The 20,369-nt window shown below is 36.3% G+C and overlaps 2 protein-coding genes across 2 annotated transcripts; one reads left to right on the top strand and one right to left on the bottom strand.

The window, feature by feature from the left end:
- The first annotated feature begins 7,564 nt into the window (after nt 1-7,564).
- On the top strand, nt 7,565-9,832 carry LOC103462710 (follicle stimulating hormone subunit beta). The gene is made up of 3 exons (XM_008405653.3): nt 7,565-7,902; nt 9,119-9,293; nt 9,556-9,832. Exons 2-3 carry the CDS (start codon nt 9,147-9,149, stop codon nt 9,748-9,750), a joined length of 342 nt encoding a protein of 113 aa, XP_008403875.1. The 5' UTR covers nt 7,565-7,902; nt 9,119-9,146; the 3' UTR covers nt 9,751-9,832.
- A 5,745-nt stretch (nt 9,833-15,577) lies between these two features.
- On the bottom strand, nt 15,578-20,346 carry arl14ep (ADP-ribosylation factor-like 14 effector protein). Its single transcript, XM_008405654.3, has 5 exons — nt 20,162-20,346; nt 18,790-18,985; nt 18,580-18,705; nt 17,781-17,821; nt 15,578-16,006 (listed from the first exon to the last, which is right to left on the bottom strand). Exons 1-5 carry the CDS (start codon nt 20,230-20,232, stop codon nt 15,778-15,780), a joined length of 663 nt encoding a protein of 220 aa, XP_008403876.1. The 5' UTR covers nt 20,233-20,346; the 3' UTR covers nt 15,578-15,777.
- Nucleotides 20,347-20,369: the final 23 nt, after the last annotated feature.

Genomic DNA, 20,369 nt, shown 5'->3' on the forward strand with positions numbered 1-20,369 from the left:
ATCCGTGCTCTGACGCACTCTGAGGAGGACACTTTTTTTTTTTTGGCTGCGTCTCGACGCCGTGCCTCAATTCAACAGGATCTACTGGCACTTCAGCTCCCGTTGGTGCTGCATCGCTCCTGTTGTACCGGCAACACCAATCAAGACGAGAAAAAAAAAAAAAGAAAAAAGCGAAAGCAGGTGTGCCAGCAGCGAGTTGGCATCAAAGACAGTTCCACTCGATAGCGGCGAATAATAAGGAGGGGGGGTAAAAGTTTACATTGGCACAGGCGAGGGTAAATGGCCCCATGGTTGAGTCTGAGCATCACACATCTGTCTGTCTGCCGCTGTAGCCCTACCTATACTCCTGTATCCCTCCCATTGTGTGTGATGATGGAGAGTCTTAGTGAGAAAGTCGTTCATGTACCGCAGCGCATGCAGGCGGAGCTCGGTCCTCCCCCAGTGGATGCAGCCGGTCACTGCGCACCGTGCTGCAGTCTCACAGCCAGCCTGCTCTGTCCTTCATCAGGTCGCAACCGGTGTCTTCTCTGTAAAATCCTTATGCGTTACTTTGGGCTCATCCCTACCAAATAAAGGTGATTATAGAGTACAACGTACACTTTTCAATAAAAATGCACCTTAATTTCTCAGGCACCAGTTGTTGTTTTTTTTGTCATCTTAGCGTGTACATTTATTTTTATTTTTTTTATTTTTTATATTTTTTACAGTATTTGATTTGACCCTGCACACATACATTCTTCCAAATTGGTCTTTATCTGCAATTATTTAAGGAACCAATTTAAAATAACTAAATTATAAAAAAAAATAATCATCTAAATGTAAAATAATTATAAATATCAAAAAACAAAATGATAAACAAAGAAGTTATTAATAAAACTGCAAACTCTTGTAAAATAACAAACAGTGTGAAATGTAAAGGGTGGATGAAGTGACTAGTGCTTTGCCAAAAAGGGATTCTGCATCATGTATGAAAAGTCTCATACTTATTCACTGTTTATAAAGCCAGGTTAATAACATATTTAGAAATTATCTGTAAGATCTTAAGGTTGCCTTATTTTTTTTTAAATTGAATTTAAACAAAGTATTTTATCTGTCTACTGAGCTGCTTCTCCATTAAACTGTGTTAATATTCTTAGATTCACACCTGTTATGTATGTTGTATTTTAATAATAATCTCAGTGAAGGTTATCTTCACGTTTTAAAGCTTTAAAAATCTTTGCATACATTAACATTACTTCTGGGAGTAAACACTATTACTGCCCACGGTTTCTCCCTCCCTCTGGTGTATAATTACTAGAGCACTCTAATGGGAATATCACCTGTTTAGAAAGTGAAATTACTCAGTTGGTATTTGTGAAAATTAAAGTCCTCCTTTATAATTTCATTAGTCATAACTGTCTTTTTTGTGCATGCAACTTAAAAATACTACATAATGTTGGTAATAATGTCCATATGTTTAAAAGTAAACAATGGCAGCCAATGAAAAAGTGCTATAGGTTACAGTCACTCCAAAAGTGAAAATATAGTAATATTAGTATAATAATATTCATACAACTTCAGCTTTTTTGCCCCTTGTCAAATTACAATTACAAAGTTGCACCACATTATGTTTGGGGTATCAAAGTAAAGCTGACCATGGTTTTCCAAGAAGGGGGCGGGTTGTTTTGTTTTTGTTATTTAAAAATTATTGTTGAAAATGGTGTCCTACATCGTGTTGACATAAAAATCCACTGTACCACATTAAAGTCCAGTTGGTATTTCACCATGTGAAAATGACCCAGAGGTAGAAATAGCTTTGCAGCACATATTTCAGTTTTAATTTTTAAGAAGCAAGAAAATTGGCATATTTTTAATGAAGAAAACAGACAAAACTGCATATTTGTGTTGGCATGATCATAATTACAGCTAACCTGATCAAAAACCAACGACAAAGCCATGTTTGTCCCCTGGACAGAGGCAAGCTTTGAATTGAAATGCACTGTAGAAATATTTGAATTAGTTGAGGAATTATAGTCTATGGTGCAGAGAAAGAACTGCTATTAATTCCTTTATCAGTCAGAGAAAAGCAAATTGAATTAAATGGATTTGTTTGAGGCATATACACCAGATTGGCGATTGTAACACAACTGTCAGTCTAACAAATTACTGCAGTTAGGTATTAATTAGTCAATTCTTGTTCTACTATTGAAAAGCAATTAAGGATTCAAATACTGATATATTGGTATAGTGAGTCATTAATATGGTCACATTTGGTCCTATGTTTTCCATGTTTATGCCAGATTAAAGCTTTGTTGAAAATAAAAATTAAGATGTTCACAGTTTAAATAAACAATATAATTGTTTAGAGATTTGCAAGCTGCATCTCTGCATCTATGCTATTCTTTTGTGACTTCTTTTATAAACCACATACTTTTAAAGTAGTATGTCAGCCGGTAAAGTAACAGCTGAGTCCTTCTTAATTCACAATAGATTTATTTGGACCCCACTGGGCTACGGTGGAGTAAAGGTCTAATTCATTGCACCTTTTAAGACTACTACTTTGAATCTGATTGCTCAGATAATTAGCTTTTTTTCTCTCTGCAGGACCCCTGCAGGCCTGCTGCTGGAATACACAACAATCATTAGCCATAGCCAATTCACCTCTACCCATCTGATTCATTTGAATCAAACACTCTAATTAGGACAGAACCGCCTGTTATTCCAGAAACAATATTCCTCCAAGGGATTCTAATCTTCTCCTGGGGGTATCTAGTAAATCTCTGGTTGCAATATTCCTGCAGGGGTATTTTTGGGTGCTTGCCTGTCCAGAAAGTAACCCAGTCTTTGCATCTTTTAGCTAAGAGGATATCTGAAACAAATTGTTAAATTTTATGCCGCGGCACAGCATACTTTGGTAATAATCAGTACCGCTGACGGTGCAAATATCACTCAGTGTCTCTAAGAAGCTTGTCTCCACAGTCTCTGTCTTTCACAAACTCACCTAATACATCAGAAGAGTTTCTTTTCTTGTCTGCACAACTTTCCACCCACCTAACATTCATCATGCAACCTCACTTCTTGCACTTCATTGAGCATCCACCTCAGTCAGCACCAGGGGGAGTTGTGAGGCTAGTAATAGGGTGAGATGAAGTGGAGATGCGAGGTGTTTTATTATACAAGGGTTAAGATGCATTTTAAACAGAAGTCAGAGCTGCAACAGATCAAAGCTTGTATGCAGTGAGCAAATCCAACTCAAAGGATTGTGTAATATTATTGTAATTCTTAGCTTGCATTTATTTATTTAATTAGTTTTTTTTTTTAAAAAGCTTTTCTCGCACAAATCCCACATTTTAAAAGGCAGAGAATTAATTCCTTTTTTAATTTTACGACATAAGATACATTGCTATTTCAGACTAATTAAAGTACATTTGACTTTTTGGACAATTGCCAGTAATGGACATATAGAAGTTGTAACATTATTCATGTAAAAAAAAAAATAAGAGTCAGGTTTCTAAATGTTTTTTATTTCCTCTTTGTCAGCTTCAGATGTCCTAAAATACAAATTTAGCTGACAACTGCCTCTATCAACAATTTGTTTATATCTTGACAAAATGATAGGCAATCCGATATTAAGTGTGTCTTTATGCGTAATTTTGTTTTTGCTTTCTAGCAGCAAGCTGACAGTTGTTACTACTTTCTGAGCTTTGTGTGTTTAGTTTAGTTCAATAGTTCAGTAGGTCCTGAATTGAAAATCAGACATACATTATGTATAAAATACATTTCTCACTTTCTCTATGCAGAAAGCAGCATGAATAATGGATGCATTAGATTTTTATTACATAGATGTGCTGATATCAATAAATTTGCTGTGAATTGTCCTAATTGTGATGGGGATTGATAATTACTGTACTATAAAAATGTAATTGTATAATGTAATTGTAACTGCTAAATAAAGGCTAACTGTGATAGTTTTCCCGATAAAGTTCATATATTTTAAAACAATATTTTACTGTTAGTATTTCCAAATTAAATCCCAGGGACAATGTTGGACATTGATGAGTGGTGAACACTAAAGAAATTGAATTGCTTTTAAAGAAAGATAGATGCTGATGGTTGAGGTGAGGTCAGCTGTGACGCTATACTCAATAAATTAAAATATTATTGAAGGGGTAATTTATTTCAGTTACTTGTTTGGCTAAATTAAACATATTATGTAGATTAATCACAGTCCAACTGATGTTTCCCAGCCTGTTTTTAATGGGTGATGATTTCCCATTTACAGCTCATGAAAAGACTATTAGAATACATGAGAAAAAAAGAAAAGATTTTCAATGCAGAAATGTGGGGTTACAGAAAATACTTGCTTAAAGATTTTACTTATAATCTGACAAACCAGTCTCATCAGAATGCCTAATTTATTAAACATGATTGCAATATGAAACTTAATTAGCTCATCTAGCAGCTTGAAAATGCAGGTTTGACCCAGATTCTGATCTTTGAGAAGAAAAAAGTGCATAATTCAGTCATGTCATCCTGGCTAGAGTAATATGATTTTCTATCTTATTCTAGTGCATGAACATAGATAAGCCTTGTGCAATTTACCATCCCAAATTTTCTTACTAGAATCTAACAAACTTAAAAGCTGTGACTTCAGTGTTAAAGAAGAAAAGGGAACAGCATTGTGGGCTAAACACAAGAAATATAAAGCTTTAGTTAAAAAGAAATTCTCCCTCCTTCCCTAAATAATTTAATCAAGTTTTAATTAGAAAGTAAACGGGGTTAAATACAAAAACATCCTATGCCTTTCACTTTACATGTTGATTTGATGCTGTTCTCCTAAGCAAAAAGTAATGTCAAAATAATTGAATATTAAAAAATGTTTCAGTGGGAATTTATATTTTTGCAAGGCATTGTATTCCTTAGAGGTTAAGAGGGAGCTGTCCCTTTGAATGTTTCCTACAACTATGCTTCTCAGTCAGTTCACATGGAAACATGAATCCAAGTCACAAAGCAAAATCCTTGACCTTAGATGGGTTGTAGAGGCGTTTGTTTATAGAGATTAGCGTGGGTGATCCTCGAGATGAAGGTTTCAGCTTCATCACAAAACCGGAGGGGTTGTTTTTCTGTCTCTGGTGTGATTGGTGATTGGGGGAATCGACTCCAATAGAGTAAAGTTTCTGCAGAAAAACAAGCTGGTTGTGAATATTGTTAGTATTGTTAGTCCTGTCAGGACAGTGTTTACACTGAGCTCACAAAAAAACCAAGACGACTCTGTTCCAAAGTGCTTAAGCATTAACCTGTGACTCGAATTCCTGAAGTCAGCAACTTGTTCAGCTTAGCTTTTATATCTCTTCATATACAGCTCATATGAGGTTTTTTTTAACACCCAGAGGAGCTTTATTTTATTGTACTGCTCAGAGATATGAACCAGAAAATCTTCCTGGGCCCACAAACCGTCACCTCATCCATCACATAAATTGATTCCTCTTGGACATGAATGTGACATTACAGAACAAGCCATCTTCTTTTTGCTGTTGGAAAGAGAAAAACATCCTTACCAGTCCTGCGTTTTTTTTTTGTGTGTGTGTGTTTTTGTTCTTGCTGCAGGTAGACGTGGCTATTTTTGGGACTACAATGTTGACATAAACTTGAATGTCTTTTCTGCCCTTTCAGAGTTCTGGGTCGAATATTAAAAAAAGCTGTTCGTGTGATGAGTGCGTGAATGTACAGGATGTGTGTCTGCAGACTTAATGAAGCATATTTTCAGTACAGACGCAGGCATATCAAGAGAAATTACCAGCTGTTGTATAAACCGCTTAGAAAATGGCAAATTAGGTGTCGTACTCTGAATGCAAAATTAACCAGCTTTGGCTGGTGCTCATTAAGAACAGAATGGATACTAACAATGATACATATTTGAGGTTTACTAGAGAAAGCAGCACTTCAGAGGACCGGGGTGACATTTTAAAAGTCCTTGTAGCCTTGTTAGACAGGTGTGGCAGTTCTGCAGGATGGTGGAGAAATAAACTCCCTTGCGGCTGCAAAGACAGACTGAGGCACTGCTGGATGAAGCGTGACGCCTTGCCAAAGAAGTGCTTTACCGTCACTGGACTGTCCAGTTCAGGCTGCAGTTTTAAAACGACTCAAAGCTAAAGTAGAGACATCAACATAGAATATAGGGTATTCTGATTCCTTGTGTACAGGGCTGTGTTAATATGGAGTATAGATTTATAGAAATTGTCCAAAAGGCTCACCAACAAGAACCAAGCTGCAATATTGTAACTTTAGAAGTTTACCGATGAGAATGGCCCAGAGGCTATGGTTCATATGCAGACTCAAAATAAGACCATTTGCTGAAAGTAATTTAGCCAGGACTGTACAAACAAGTAGATTGAATTATTTGATTTTTTTAAAATCTGTAATATTGCATGAAAAACACAAATTGTTAAATGACAAATTTTTCAGAATGTGCCAGTTTTTTATCCAATTAATCATCAGAATCTATAGGATAATCAAATAATAAAAGTTGAAGAGTTGTAGTTCTATTGGTGAGTAATCAGAGCTGTGGTTAAGGATCGACCCTGTTCCCAAAATTGTGTTAAATTTAGCTTAACAAAATAAATTAACAACAAAAAGGTATTTTTGCAGACCAAAAAAAAAAACACTCCAAGATATAAACCATCAAGACAGATAAGTCATCCAGTCTAAATAACGGTGGACAAACTGTTGCACAGGTTACATATTGTGTGTTTAGATTGATGCACAAAATGTGCATTAATCCTGCAAATGGACATGACCTATGCTACAACAAGCAATAGATGCAGAGTACAGTATACTGCATATCAACATTTTGGCAGTACAACACTTAAAATGTGTGTTAAATGACAAAAGAAATGCATGTTGAATGGTAACAGAAACAGATACAAACAGATTGAAGTATTTTATTGATTGTGTTTTTATGCAGTGGCATCTCAGCTGGAACTGATGGTGTCCTGTTAAAATACAACAAACAAAGGGATAATATAAGTATATTGTGACTGTTTTAAATGCACTGAAATGTTTGAAGGCTTTGTGTGGGTGTGGCTTACCTCTGTCTCTTCCTCTGCAGGGTGTTCAGGCTAAAAGATTCCCCAGGGGCCTGAGCACCTTTTAAAGGTTCCAGAAGAGACCAAAGCAGATGGAAGACGGGGAGCAACAGAACTATGCACTTTATAAATTTTATGTTGGATTTATATTTATATCAATAGAAATGTGTTTTTAGAGATGCTTAAAATGAATAGCATTTGGTAATGTATATTATTCTGAAGATTTGGTTATTTTGTCAAAGTTTGTGTGTGTGTGTGTGTGTGTATTTTGTTTTACCCTGTTTCTTGGTGGATTGTTAATTGGAGCAGCCAGGGACTATAAAAGGCTGCATGTTTGGCCACATTAGTGTGGTTGCTACTGAGACCCTAGGTCTTTGTAAGAAGGGTTGTCTGTGTGTTAAAGGTTGGTGAATAAACACCCAGTGGGATTGCACCATTTCTCTGCCTCAAGTCTCCTACTTACTCCAGCTGCTAAGGGCAACTCTAACAGCAGTGTGGGGGCAGAGGACTTATAATGCTTCTGTGCTCCATCTGAGTTTTTCCATCAATCTAATCTAAACAACACTTCTGAAATTACAGACTTGTTCACCCCCATGTGTGGGAGCAAAGGTCCTGAGCCATGTGATATTCCTGACATGTAGATGGGGAAAATGATGTGGATTTGAGTTAAGCCATAGTAGGTGGAGGACGCATTAGGAAATAGATTGAAAAGATTAGATGGATTACAACTGGTAATATTTAAGCAGACGGAGAAGATGTCAAGTGGCAAACTGCTGCAGATGTATCAAGAGTGACTGAGAAGATATTTTCTTATTTTAAAAGAACAAGAGATTTACAGGTAAGCTGTCTGTTTAGAGAGGTTTAAACTGAATGAAATGTCTTCAAAAATGTGCTGCTAGTGTGGTTAAATTAATTTTAGGAACCTTTATTTTCCAACAGTTGTACAACTTTTTGCTGGATAATTAGTAGAAAAAACATATTCTCACATTCAGTTTGCTTTCAGTAGAAGAAATATTATTTTTATTTATTTTACTATTATGTATTTTAAATCTTTAAAAATTATGGTCTAAATAATAATAAATTTGATATATGTTTTAATTTTAACAACAAATGTGATTTCTGTGGTGTAACAAATTAGACTTTTGTTGTCCCTCTAAAAGAAACAAGTTAATTTTACACAAAACATGTAAATATTATTTTTAACTCAGAAATCAGATTTGCACATATTGATCACCATTTTTCTTCAAACCACTAGAAAAAAATCTGAAATTACTATGTTCAAACATACTCGGAGTCAAACAAATAAGATCTGTAATTGTTTTATATTCAGAAACACCAACTGGATATTTATGACTAAATCATCTCTTTTAAAGCCAGTTAGGTTTTATTAAAACAGTTTTTAATTTGATACTAAATAACCTGGAAAAGAAAGTCAAGACAACAACAAAAAAAAATTCACTGAGAAATGGCCAGAAAGCTTTCCAGGGTATGGTTAGATAATTTTAGGGTTTCACACTAAAACAAAATGCTGGAACAAACATTTTGTTTTATTACGCTTTTGACATGTCCAAAGCATTCCTGGATAATTGTGTCACTTTTCCTCCAACTTACGATGTTTTCATTTTCTTTAAAATTGTTTTTTTGTGTTTGCTTCATTTTTGTAGTAATGCAAAGCAGGAAACTTTTTAAATATCCAACAGGCTGAGCCAGAAAAACACTACCCCTCTGCTTACAACCTTAATACCTGTTAAAATGGTCAAACAGTCATTTTTATCAAACTTCTTTTAATGCCTTTCTGGGAAGCTTGGTGGTGAGACCACAGGTCTATAGACCCAACCTGGTTCACTGAGAAATTACAAAAAGATCCAGAGCACAGGACAGTGTTCTGCTTCTTCTGCTGAGATGGTTTTTATAGTGCTTGCCAGTGGTGTTTATTTTTTTATATTTTTTATTTTTTTTGCTTTGTGCTGATCAAATTGATGTATAAAAGTGGTTGAAAAACTTTTTTTTTAAGTATTGAAATATCTAATCTAAGACGTGACCTGCTCTTGCAGCGGGCGTCTGTGCTACACCTGGCGGAGGATGCAGTTGGTTGTCTTTGTGGTGGTGCTAGCCCTGGGGAAGGGATGCTTCAGCTGCAACCTGAAAAACGTCAGCATCCCCATGGAGAGATGCGGTCAGGAGGTGTGGATCCACACCACAATCTGTGAAGGGCTGTGCTGCTCCCAGGTGAGGAAGGATTCAAACTGTCTGAGTTATTCATGATAACCAATTGTACGTAATCACTAACAAAACATATCAAGGTGAGACTTATTTGTCTTTAAAACCGCGCTGAACTCAGTTCTGTCATCTCATGTTTTCATTGTGAAAATGTTCATTTGAAAACAAGCAATTACTGGTTTTATTAAACATGATGTAGTAAAACTCTTCCACCAGTGTTTCCCACTGAATTGTCTTCATATATTCAATCTTTAATCCATTTTGGTAACAGGACCCTGTCTTTGAAAGCCCTGAAGAGGCGCCTGTGCATAAGACCTGCAACGGAGACTGGTCCTACGAGGTGAAACACATCGAGGGGTGTCCGGGAAGCATCACTTACCCCGTGGCTACAAACTGCCACTGCACCACATGCAACACAGAGGATACATACTGCGGCCGCTTTCATGGCCACATACCCAGCTGTTAAGCTCCTCCTTTGGTCGGCAAACGTATACTTATTATTGTACATCTTTATCTGACACTGAAATAAAAAAAAGATACTGCTCATATTTCTGTTTATTTTTTCTATATGAACATCAATTGTTTTAAAGTGCCTTAAACCAGAATGATTGGCCTGGTGCTTTATCATCATCAGAAGTAAGAGATTGGATGTCCGAGTATCAGTTTCACCTTTCCTCTCAAACAAGGTGACCAACCCTGAAAGTGCCGTAATTCTGCTGGTCAGTTTTTCATTCTGGCAAAATGGTTCATAGAAGGGAAAATAAAAAAGGCTTGCCTCTTTTTGACAGGTGGAAATGAAAATATACGGCCTGCAGTATTTCTAAGAGCTCCACTGGAGTCCCTGTTTCTCACTGGCTCTTCTCCAGGGGTGCCGCTAAAAGCAGAAACAGCTTAGTAAGCTCAAAACATATATATATGTAATGAACTTGGATCTTCCCTGGAATACAACACTGCTTTGGTAGATTTTTATGCTTAGTAGAAAAACCTTCTTTTTAGGTTGTGTAACTTAACGGTACAGCAAATTATTACTGCTCTAAATAAAAAATCATATTTCAGCAAGTGTGAGGGAATGGTCCTTTATATAATAAATGCAATGGTCTAATAGACCACTGCATTTTTTGAGATAATTGATAGTAAGGCATTAGTGAGTTTCTGAAGTGTCAGCAATGAGTTCATGGTTTCATTTACTTTGAAAAAATAAATGTTCTGTTCTGCTTGTGAAACCTGTTCCTACTTTGTTGTGGCACATCACAAATACTTCTGAGTTTTTAAACTTTTGATTAACTCTTTACTTCCAATAAGAGACTTTGGTAATAGTAAAAGTTTGGTGGAGCTGCTGAATATTCATATGAAACACGGCTGACAACACAGATTTTTCTTTAAAGCCATTAACATCTATTAATGTAGTGTGACTGCATATTTAGTGCTTATTTTATGTTTGTTTTCCTAAAGGGTTTGGATCATCTGTTTTGATTTAATATGATGGGGACAATTTTACTTATGTTGATTAGAAATGATTATGGCAAATACACCTGCTCACTGTGAGTAAGTGACAGCTATGCTGTCTTACAAAAGCAATCATTCTCCTTGAACATTTCACCATTTGTCACATTGTAACCACAAACTTCAATACATTTTATTGGGATTTGATGTTACTAAGTGTTGCAGTGGACTGAAAATGAAACATACTTTTAAGCTGATTTTACTTATAAAAATCAGGAAAATGTGTGTATTTTATTTCAGCCCTATTTAGCTTAAATGGGGCTGAATCCATTCTACTGTTTATATTCTATGCAGTTGCAAGGGGATGGTATCTGTCACAGCACAACACAGAGATACACAAACAATTACACTCACACACTCCATAGGGAAATTTAGAGAGACCAGCTGACCTAACATGAATATTTTTAACCTGAGAGAGGGAGCTGGATTACATGCAGAAAGACTAAATAAAATTCTGTACAACTCATCTCTAACAGTAGTCACATAATTAGCAGCACCTGAAAATGGAAAGAGTAGGTTACAACCGTAAGCTAAGACATGAGTGTCTACCAAAACTCAAACTGTGATCAATGAGGGGATTATTCAGTAAAGCAGCCGATAGGTGACTCTCGTGAAATCTCAAAGATTTCAGATATGGCAGGGAATCTGTTGGTACCACAACTTTTAGACTCACCCTCTGATAGTATTAAGGATTTTTAGAAGAGATTCCCATTTGAAGTTTGCCTGAAACCACGTGGGAACACAGCCACATGAGGGAGATGACTATCTGATCAAATGAATTCTAAACTGAGGGTTTTGCATATGTACAAAACACTTTGTGTGATGCAGATTTGTTTTTGGACATGTTAGTGAATGCAGCATCCCCACAGAGAAACACGGTGGAAGTAGTATTATGCTGAGGAGTTTCTTTTCCTCACAAAACTGGTTACAGTTGGAATCTGGATGAAGGTGCCTACAAGGTAACACAAAAGAAAACCTGAAAAATTTAGCTTCCAACAAACAAAAAAACGCCATACATGCAGCTAGATTTATGATGTATCAGCGTGTCAAATTGATATTCATCAATAGAAAAAAAATGAGAGTAAGTTTTTCCTTCTCTTTAAATATTATGATAAACTCTAACATAAAAAGCTTCACACCACAGGTACATGAAAAAGATGTGGAACTGCTATAAAAATCAATTATTTATTTTTTTTACATCTTTCTACTTTTCTCTGCAGTCTTTGGAGCTAAATTTTAATGTAGCAAGAAAAAGACATTCAGTATTCTGTTTTCTACTCTGATGTGCACTCTCTTCTACCTGTGATCACTTTTGAATGTCAGCAGATGAAGGGTGAGTTGTGGGTCCTGATTGAAATGCCAATCAACGAGCAGGGAATTCAGGGACTTGTGGTTTTAGTGGTTGATGTCCTGTTTACCAGATCTACCGGACCATTGACTTGATCATGCAGCGGAAATTGTAAATTTGACATCTGCAGTTTAAATCAAACCATAAAAGTATGTCAACTGAAAATTGATTGTACAGCCTGAATATTTACATTCATAAACGCTCAATTTGATGGGGCTCAAGCTATTTCAGTCTGTTGATGTTGAAAACTGACAGAAATATCCCCCAAACAAACCTCTGTTTGTATTTCCATAAAAACGTGATTCTACAAAGAAAATCATCATATATTTAAATCGAGGACAAAATTCAGATTCTTTCTTCGTAAAAACACAAAACAAAAAAACTTTTTGTTTTTATTTTGTTTTTGCATGGAAGTGGACTCCAAGTCAAGACAAAATTGTTGGAAAGTTAGAAAGTTTGCAATTTGTTGTGTTGAGTTGGAAAGCACAAGGAGGTGAGACTATAGGCAGAAAGCCTGAAGTAAAAAGCTGACCAAAGCAAAAGAGAGATTCAGCAGGTATAGATATTGACTGTTTCCCACAAGGAATTGTGGTAGGGACTATTTTGCCCAGTGTTAGTGTAACATCAACAGTTTCTCCATCAATGCAAACAGCCTGAAGGCAGCAAAAAATAAATGCTAAATAAATATAAAAAAAGAAGTCAGAGCACAGAGATTAGGAGAATGTAAAGCTCCATAATTTCTAAATATTTGTCCATCCAGGTACTATCCACCGCATCCAGCTTCAGTTAAACTGAATGAACTGATCCAAAGCCCTGGAGGTTAACTTAGAAATCAATCTCTGTTTCTGTAATTAGGCAAAAAAAAAAAAATCTTGCTTCTAAATCAATGCCAAACTACTGTATAATGAGTTGTTGTTCTGCCAGAGGCACAAAAGTAAATTTCAAGCCAATCTGATGTCCCAGTGAAGAGATAAGCAGCTGACAAACCAACAAGCATCAGCACTGGCATCCAGATGAATCCCAGGGTTTCTGCCAATTGCTGAAAGGACAAATACAAAAGGATCAACGGTATTAGGAATGAGGTTTACATTTTCTCTCATTCTGTAGCGTTTCCAACATTTCTAATGTTCCTGAATTATTTTTGATTTAATATGAAATCAGAAACTAAAATAAAAATAATTATTAATATACCATAAAAAACTGTGAGTAAGTGATTGTTCTATTGTGAACACACAGAAGGACCTTTTACCTGTTTATCTTCTCTCACATCTCCAGCTGAGAGCGAGTTTTAGCTGACAAGCTGATGTGTGCTCTGGTTGTTAGTGTCTTGTTATAGCCGATTTGTATTATGCCCAGCAGATCCCCGGAGGTTTATGTTATTATGCTTAAATAGATGTTTTATCAAGTTTTATACACGGGTCAGTCGCTGTGTCGTCTCTGCTAGAGGGGAGTAATTAACTCAGATTTGCAGTCAGGGTGTGATGAAGGCTCCCTAAAAGTTTCCACAAACTTAGAACAGCTGTTTTTTTTAATTATTATTATTATTCTTTAAGAACATAGATGCCGTTAGTTCAGATCTCTAAAAGTAAAATAGATGTCTATGAGACAAAAAAAAAACCCTATAAGTATTCCTTTTGTAAAGTATTCTCCTTTGAAGTCAGTTAGTGTGAGTAAATTATGTTGACGTTTTACTCTCTGACGCACACCGTCATCCTTAGAAGGCAGATCTTAGGATGTACAGTAACAACCAACAACGCTACAAAATTTCCCAAAGCAAACATCATGTGCCAAGCTAAAGAAATCAGAGAACAAATGAGACACAAAGACATAGGCATACCAGTCGGCACACCATGTCTGAATAACAAAAAAAAAAAGAAATAGAGAGAGCAGGGGCATAAGCTTTCAATTCTGGACTGAAAGCCAGTCAAAATGTCTGTGATGTAAAGGACACAAGTTTGTGTCTTTAAATCCACCAAGAAAATTCTAAATTGTGCTCCTAAATTAATTAAAGTAAGAGGTCATGATATTTCCTATATATTTCATCTGGCTCAAAAGGCCACAATCCGTGCAATAGGCAAATATCTTACTTGAACTGTATCCCACAAACTCAATCTGATATATTTTTATGTAAAGGGTCACACATTACAGCAGTTCACTGGCAGATTTATAGAGGTCAACAGATGTTATGACAACACATGCCATATTTAACAAGCTATTTGAGTCCATGTGACACCCCTAAAGTAATGTTACCAAAGTGTGGAAGGACATAACCTCAAGGACCCCATCACATTCAGGATGCTATAATTTAAAGGTTGTAACAGCTCTGTTTCAGAAATAAAACTATTTTTTCTTCATATTACTTAATAATATAAACATCAAACTGAATCTTTATATAAACACTTAATATACTTAATATATAAATGTTTGTATAGGAGGCGGGAAGTTTACTCAGTATGGAGCAAAGCTTCTGTTGCTGTGATGAATGACTTGTTTACATCGACTCGCCCTCAGCACTTATAAATATTAATATGCTTCATTTATTTGTAGCCTCTGTATGATGAGCTATAAAATGGACTTGGTGCAGGTAATAAAAGGCAACAATGAATAGAACTGCAGCACTGTTCTGTTATTTTATGGAAAGCTGACTGCACACATTCGCCCCCCTCCCCACATACTCTCCCCAACTACTTCTATTTTATTTACAAGGTATTTAAAAAGAAATATTTCCACTTCAGTTTTACTTCCAGGCTCAGCAGGACGGTGAATTTCAGAGCTGGTTATCCATTTTCTTTCAGAAATGTCACGAGGTGATGCCCCCCAGGGCTCCATGACACTTCACCTGCAGCTGATGCTCAAGGGCAGCAGAATGCGTATAAATGAAAAATGATACTCGTAGGAGTGCTGCAGCTCTGAAACTGCTGTGTCATACCGGTCCCTAGCTGCCTTGGGTCAGTGAGAAGGGAAATGAAAAGCAATAATTGTTTTTATGTGTAGAAAACTTTGGTTAAAAAGCAGCTTAAAGAAAAAACAAGCATATTGTGAATGTTCTGTTAAGCAGATTACTAATATGTGCAACATGGACATCACTGTGGCTATGAATGAATTAAAGGGTTCCTTCACATTTTTTTATGTGAAAAAAACAATCCAAACCTTTTTTTTTTAACTTTTGAGTTCTTTTAAATGAAACTTTTAAAGTCTGAATACAAAGTAAATAACAAAAATAAAAGTACCTTTTGAATTTCAATTTCCAAAAAATCTGTAAAAAAAAAGTTCTCTGTTCAGGCATTTAGCAAATAGAAATAATTTTGGAAACTCTAAAAAGATCTAAAACAAAATAAGTTTAGTTTGACTTAGCTTCAAACAGTGAGAAAATCATTTCAAGTCAATAGATGCGGGGTAGATGGAGATGGTGATCAAAAACAATAACAGTGAAAACATCACAAAAAGAACAAAGAAAAGGTTTATTAACACATGTTGGCATAATTAGAAAACACCTTTAAATAACAGCTACATTGTCTTTCTTCATGCAAAGTAAAATGTTTCAACAGGCCGAAGTTCACTGGAAATAATGAGGATATATTGATAGAGTTTTTTTTAAAAACAAAAAGCAAAAAAAAAAAAAAAAAAGGGCATCAATGATAGCTAAGTTGCAAATTTGTTCCGGATGATTTCTCCACCTTCCACTTCCACCTGCTCGTAGAGCCACTTTCGGTCACAGCGGCACTCCACACCGCACTTTCTGGAGCAACACTCGGGGCAGGGGTAGAAGCAGCCCATGCAGTCCACGTCCAGGCAGTCGCACATGTCTTTGCCGTTGGACAGCAGCCGGCCCTTGCTGTCGTACACTCTGCTTTTGGCTGCGACGTTCTGCCTGCATGACGGAGAGTTAAAGGTGACGTGATGTGATTTGTTCCCTCGGATGCAAAACAATCTGATTTCATTTTCCTGAAGCCTCTTCCTCCCGCCCCTTCAGTGGCTTTCTATAATTACTTTCTCACTTGTTTTATATCGCACATTATGACTGTGTGAATTTATCACAACCAGATATAAACCATCCCTTCGTATGTCTCCATTAACACGGCCATCGTCTAACACGGAGTGGCAATGTCGGCTAATATAAAGAAGTCAGTGAAGAGAGTTAAAAACCTGGGGACAGTTTTGTCTTTCACTTCATTATGAAACAAGGATCAAATTCGGATTTCACTAATCTAATTAAACAAACCACGGCCAAAAGGAAAGTCCAAGCTTGTGAGAAACGATAGCACGAGTTTTTCATTAATCCATTTCTGCTGTACTGGAAAAAGTGCCAGTTCTATATCAACTTGCCAATTACAGGAAAGAATACAAAATATTCAATAACCTCAAAAATCTGTTCCCAGCAGCTATTCAGAGTTTCAATCAGTTAAATCAAGAAATTATGTAAAGGGGAATAATTTCCACATAAATCTAATGCTTAAGGCACATTTTGACAAAGCGATTTGGAATATTAACCTAATTTCCCAGAACCTTTCATTTAAACCCTGTCAGTCAGTTGTTTGTGTTTCCACCGTCTGGTCTGAAACGGGTCCATGTATTTAAATGATGCCGGCTGACAGTGAGCAGCTGCTCCTCTTAAAGGAAGGGCTTTTCTGCTGTGAGCATCAGCAATCTTGGGGGACCGATTACCACACACCTTAACAGCAGAGTCTGGTATGAGATTAAAACCGTGAATCACACAAATACAGCAATAATACCAGAATGTTTTATGACAATGATGGTGCACAAGCAATGCGAAACCACTCCAAACTTAGTGGAAATGTGCAGCTGGAAGGGATTTTGAAAAATCTGACAGTGGGTGTATGTGGAGGAGATAGAAAAGCAGCTCCAATTGCAAACTTAAAAAAGTTATGATTTTCAGCAGAACAATTATCACCAGCAACTACACTTTATGACTTATGCAGTCAGTCAAAATCTTTGAGAAATGTATAATTGTAGCAAACTTTATATGAATATTTTCCTGCTCTTGAAGCATAGCAAGATATATGAGCAGGATCACATCTCTGAGTTCTAAAGCCGTGACATTTCTTTGTGTATTTTTTACAGCAGTTATAACCTGAGAAAGAAATAAAATTCCTTCTAGCTCAGAGGATAATTGAAATAATCTACATATCCTCATGAATTAAAACCTACATGGTGTGTGCCAAGAGACCAGCACACCCAAACACACAGCAGCAAAAGATTATGCAGACTCTCTCAAACCTAAAATAGGTTAACGATGTACAACCTTGAAGGGTTAAAATTATTTTCATTTGATAAGACATTATAATATAATAGATTTGGACCCATAAAAAGAAGCCTGATGACAGCGTTAGTACAGAGCTTTCATCTCAGCAGCTGTTAAGGCTATATAACCATCTCTGCTCCCAACAAACTCAATAAGTGTTTACATCCCTGCTGGTATATGTACAGTTTCAATAATGTCCAGCAGAACTGTAAGAGCAGTTTCTAGCTCTCTGGATGTAGAAAACCAGATCGTTTTCTGCTGTTCTGTTTGGATTAAGTAATGCTTTTAGCTCTGGACCTGATCTAGAACTGGACCAGCTTTTGTTCACAAACCCTTAAAGTGCAGATGTGCAAAGAAAAAAGAAAAAGTAAAACAGCCTCACCTGTCAGAAAGCTGTTTTCCTCCACGGCTTCCGCGTCCTCCCTGCAACATTTTGCATCCCATAATACATTCTTTGGGTGATCTCAGTTAGAAATTTATGATTGACATAATTAAAACTACCTTGCTTGCAGTAATTAAAATCATTAAAGAGGAAAAGAACATTACCTACAATTGAAACCAGATATTTACACACACTGAAGAGACGCATAACTTCTTCCGTTTTTAGGCCAACAGAGATTAACAAAATTATTTCCGGTGGGTAAATGTCAGAAAACTGATGGAGATTTTTTTTTTATTTCTTTCGTCAAAATCAAAAGTTTACATAAACTAATATTAATATGGCCTAATACAATTTGACAAAGTCCATTTAATAATGCTATGGCTTTTCTAAGGTTTTTGACAGGTTAGTTTACAAGATGTAGGTTCAACTGAGACACGTGTGTAGATGTATTTTAAAGCAACAACTCAAAAATGCTGGTGTGCATTATTGGCAGAATATGTCTTGTTGAAGTCTGACTTAAGGCATGCAGTTTAAAAGACAATTTCATCAAATGTGAAGAAAATTTAAGCTAACTTCTAAATTTTAAGAAACTAACACATTCTAAAAGATTATCTCATTTTTCACACATTCAGCAAATAGAAATAATTTTAAAAAAATCCTGTTTTAACTGACTTAAAACAGGAAAAGTTGATTCGTATTTAATGTCAGACAGTTAGAATAGAAAGGCTATGTGTCTTTATATGCAGCACATCTAAATATCCAGTTACAAATGTATAAATCAACACCAAAAGAAACTCACCCTCATTCCTCCTCTTTTTTCTCTGCGCATGACTGTCTCTCTCATTCTGTCTCTGTCTGCCAGCGTCCCCATCTGATTTGACACATTTGTTTCTTTTGGTATTACTCCTCTTTTACGAAGTTCAATCTGTAAAATGTGCAGAGTTATTTATTCACTTCATGTGGAGAATGCAATTTTTCAACAGAAAAACAAGAGGAAACGTGCTCCCACCTTTGAACTCTCCTGTCCTGGGGCGAATATGGTGGGCACTGCGTCCTCCCTCAGGAACTGCTTTCCGTTGTAGTCCCTGAAGCAGTCTGTCCTGAAGTGCTCAGAACAGAGGCAAGTGTTGGGGGTCGGGATGAAGCTTTTCATCCCCAGGCTCTGGACCCATTTGGTGGCAAGTTGAGGTTTGCTAAGAGGGAATCTGACAAACAGAGAAGAAGGGACATGGAAGGATTTCAACTTTTTCACAAATTGACAATACGTTTCGTGACAGACATGTCTCACTTTGACACCGCTGATCTACACCGTCACCACACTGGCTGGGCTCCATTTGATGATGTTAAATTTGACTGTATATCATTATTACAGCATGCGATAGAACTATCCATGTCTAGATATGACTCTGACTATATCGTATGATAATACTATGTAGAACAGGGTTGTTCAAGTCAAGGCATAGAGAGCTACTACCCTGCAGCATCTAGATGGATCCCCTCTCCAACACAACTCAATCATTGTTAATCAGAGGCCTGGTAACAAGCATTCATTAGATTCAACTGATTTTGCTTAAACTATATAATACTGTGCAAAAGTTATGGAAGGAGTAAATAATACATTCTTAGAAATTGATCAGATGGAATTCACCTCATGTTTTTAATACTGCAATGCCTGAAAAGTCAACGACTCCCACTAATGTGTTTGTTTACAAAATCTATAAAGAAAATGTAGTGCTATAAATAATTTTCCACAGAAAATAAGTCTGTTTCAACCACGTGATAATTAAATTACTATTACTATAACTATTTTAAAAAGCAACTTACTGTTGAGAATGGAACTGGATTTGTCTATCACAAAAATAGTGTATATCCTCCTGACTACCAGTAGTTCATTTTTGTCCTCTGTAGAGGACATTTCTAAACTTGAATATCTCCCACCCCCTGCATTCTACTGAATTAATTCCTTTTGGTATCTGGAGAGGATATTTAGGGCTTTTCTATTATACCACATGTGAAGGAGTGGGACTTTTGTACGTACCTTTTTCTAATTCATAAAAATGGCATTTATCAGTAATAACATTTTTGGGGGGGGAAGAGAAAGTAAGTGCATAAAACATTTTATTACCTTACAAAGACTGGGATAAAAAAAATGGCGATTGGACAATATTGTTTTTCCTGGTAGTCAGGAGGATATAACTAGAGCGATTGCATTCTCCTTAAAAAAATGAATCTTCGTTCAAAGTTGCACTTTATAAAAGCGTTTAAAACGAAAATACAAGGTTTGTTTTTGTCTACAATCACAATTAAATCTGACGTGTAATAGCTTTCTGCAGGACTAAACAAAATACCGTCCAATTTCTTGTTAAAAGTGTTATACCTACCTGTAAAATCTTATCTCCGACCCCTTAACAAACTTATTATTGCACCCCGGTGCAGCACAAATTACAGGCATGATGGAGTTTTTTTTAAGAAACTATGCAGGAATGCAGACATATACTAAAAACGTGCACAACATAAACAACAGTTGTAAGATTGCTGCCTTCCGTGTTCCTTCTTTTATGATCACACTTCCTGTTTGGTCTTGAAGTC

Source organism: Poecilia reticulata, chromosome 3, assembly GCF_904066995.2.
Source record: "Poecilia reticulata chromosome 3, P_reticulata-male-v2, whole genome shotgun sequence".
NCBI lineage: Eukaryota > Metazoa > Chordata > Actinopteri > Cyprinodontiformes > Poeciliidae > Poecilia > Poecilia reticulata.

Coding starts and splice junctions, on each gene's coding strand:
- arl14ep (XM_008405654.3), bottom strand. CDS start 20,232: ATGCCTGTAATTTGTGCTGCACCGGGGTGCAATAATAAGTTTGTTAAG. Junction 18,986..20,161: donor TCGGAGATAAGATTTTACAG/GTAGGTATAACA, acceptor TCTGTTTGTCAG/ATTCCCTCTTAGCAAACCTC. Junction 17,822..18,579: donor AAAAAAGAGGAGGAATGAGG/GTGAGTTTCTTT, acceptor AAAATGTTGCAG/GGAGGACGCGGAAGCCGTGG.
- LOC103462710 (XM_008405653.3), top strand. CDS start 9,147: ATGCAGTTGGTTGTCTTTGTGGTGGTGCTAGCCCTGGGGAAGGGATGC. Junction 9,294..9,555: donor AAGGGCTGTGCTGCTCCCAG/GTGAGGAAGGAT, acceptor TTTTGGTAACAG/GACCCTGTCTTTGAAAGCCC.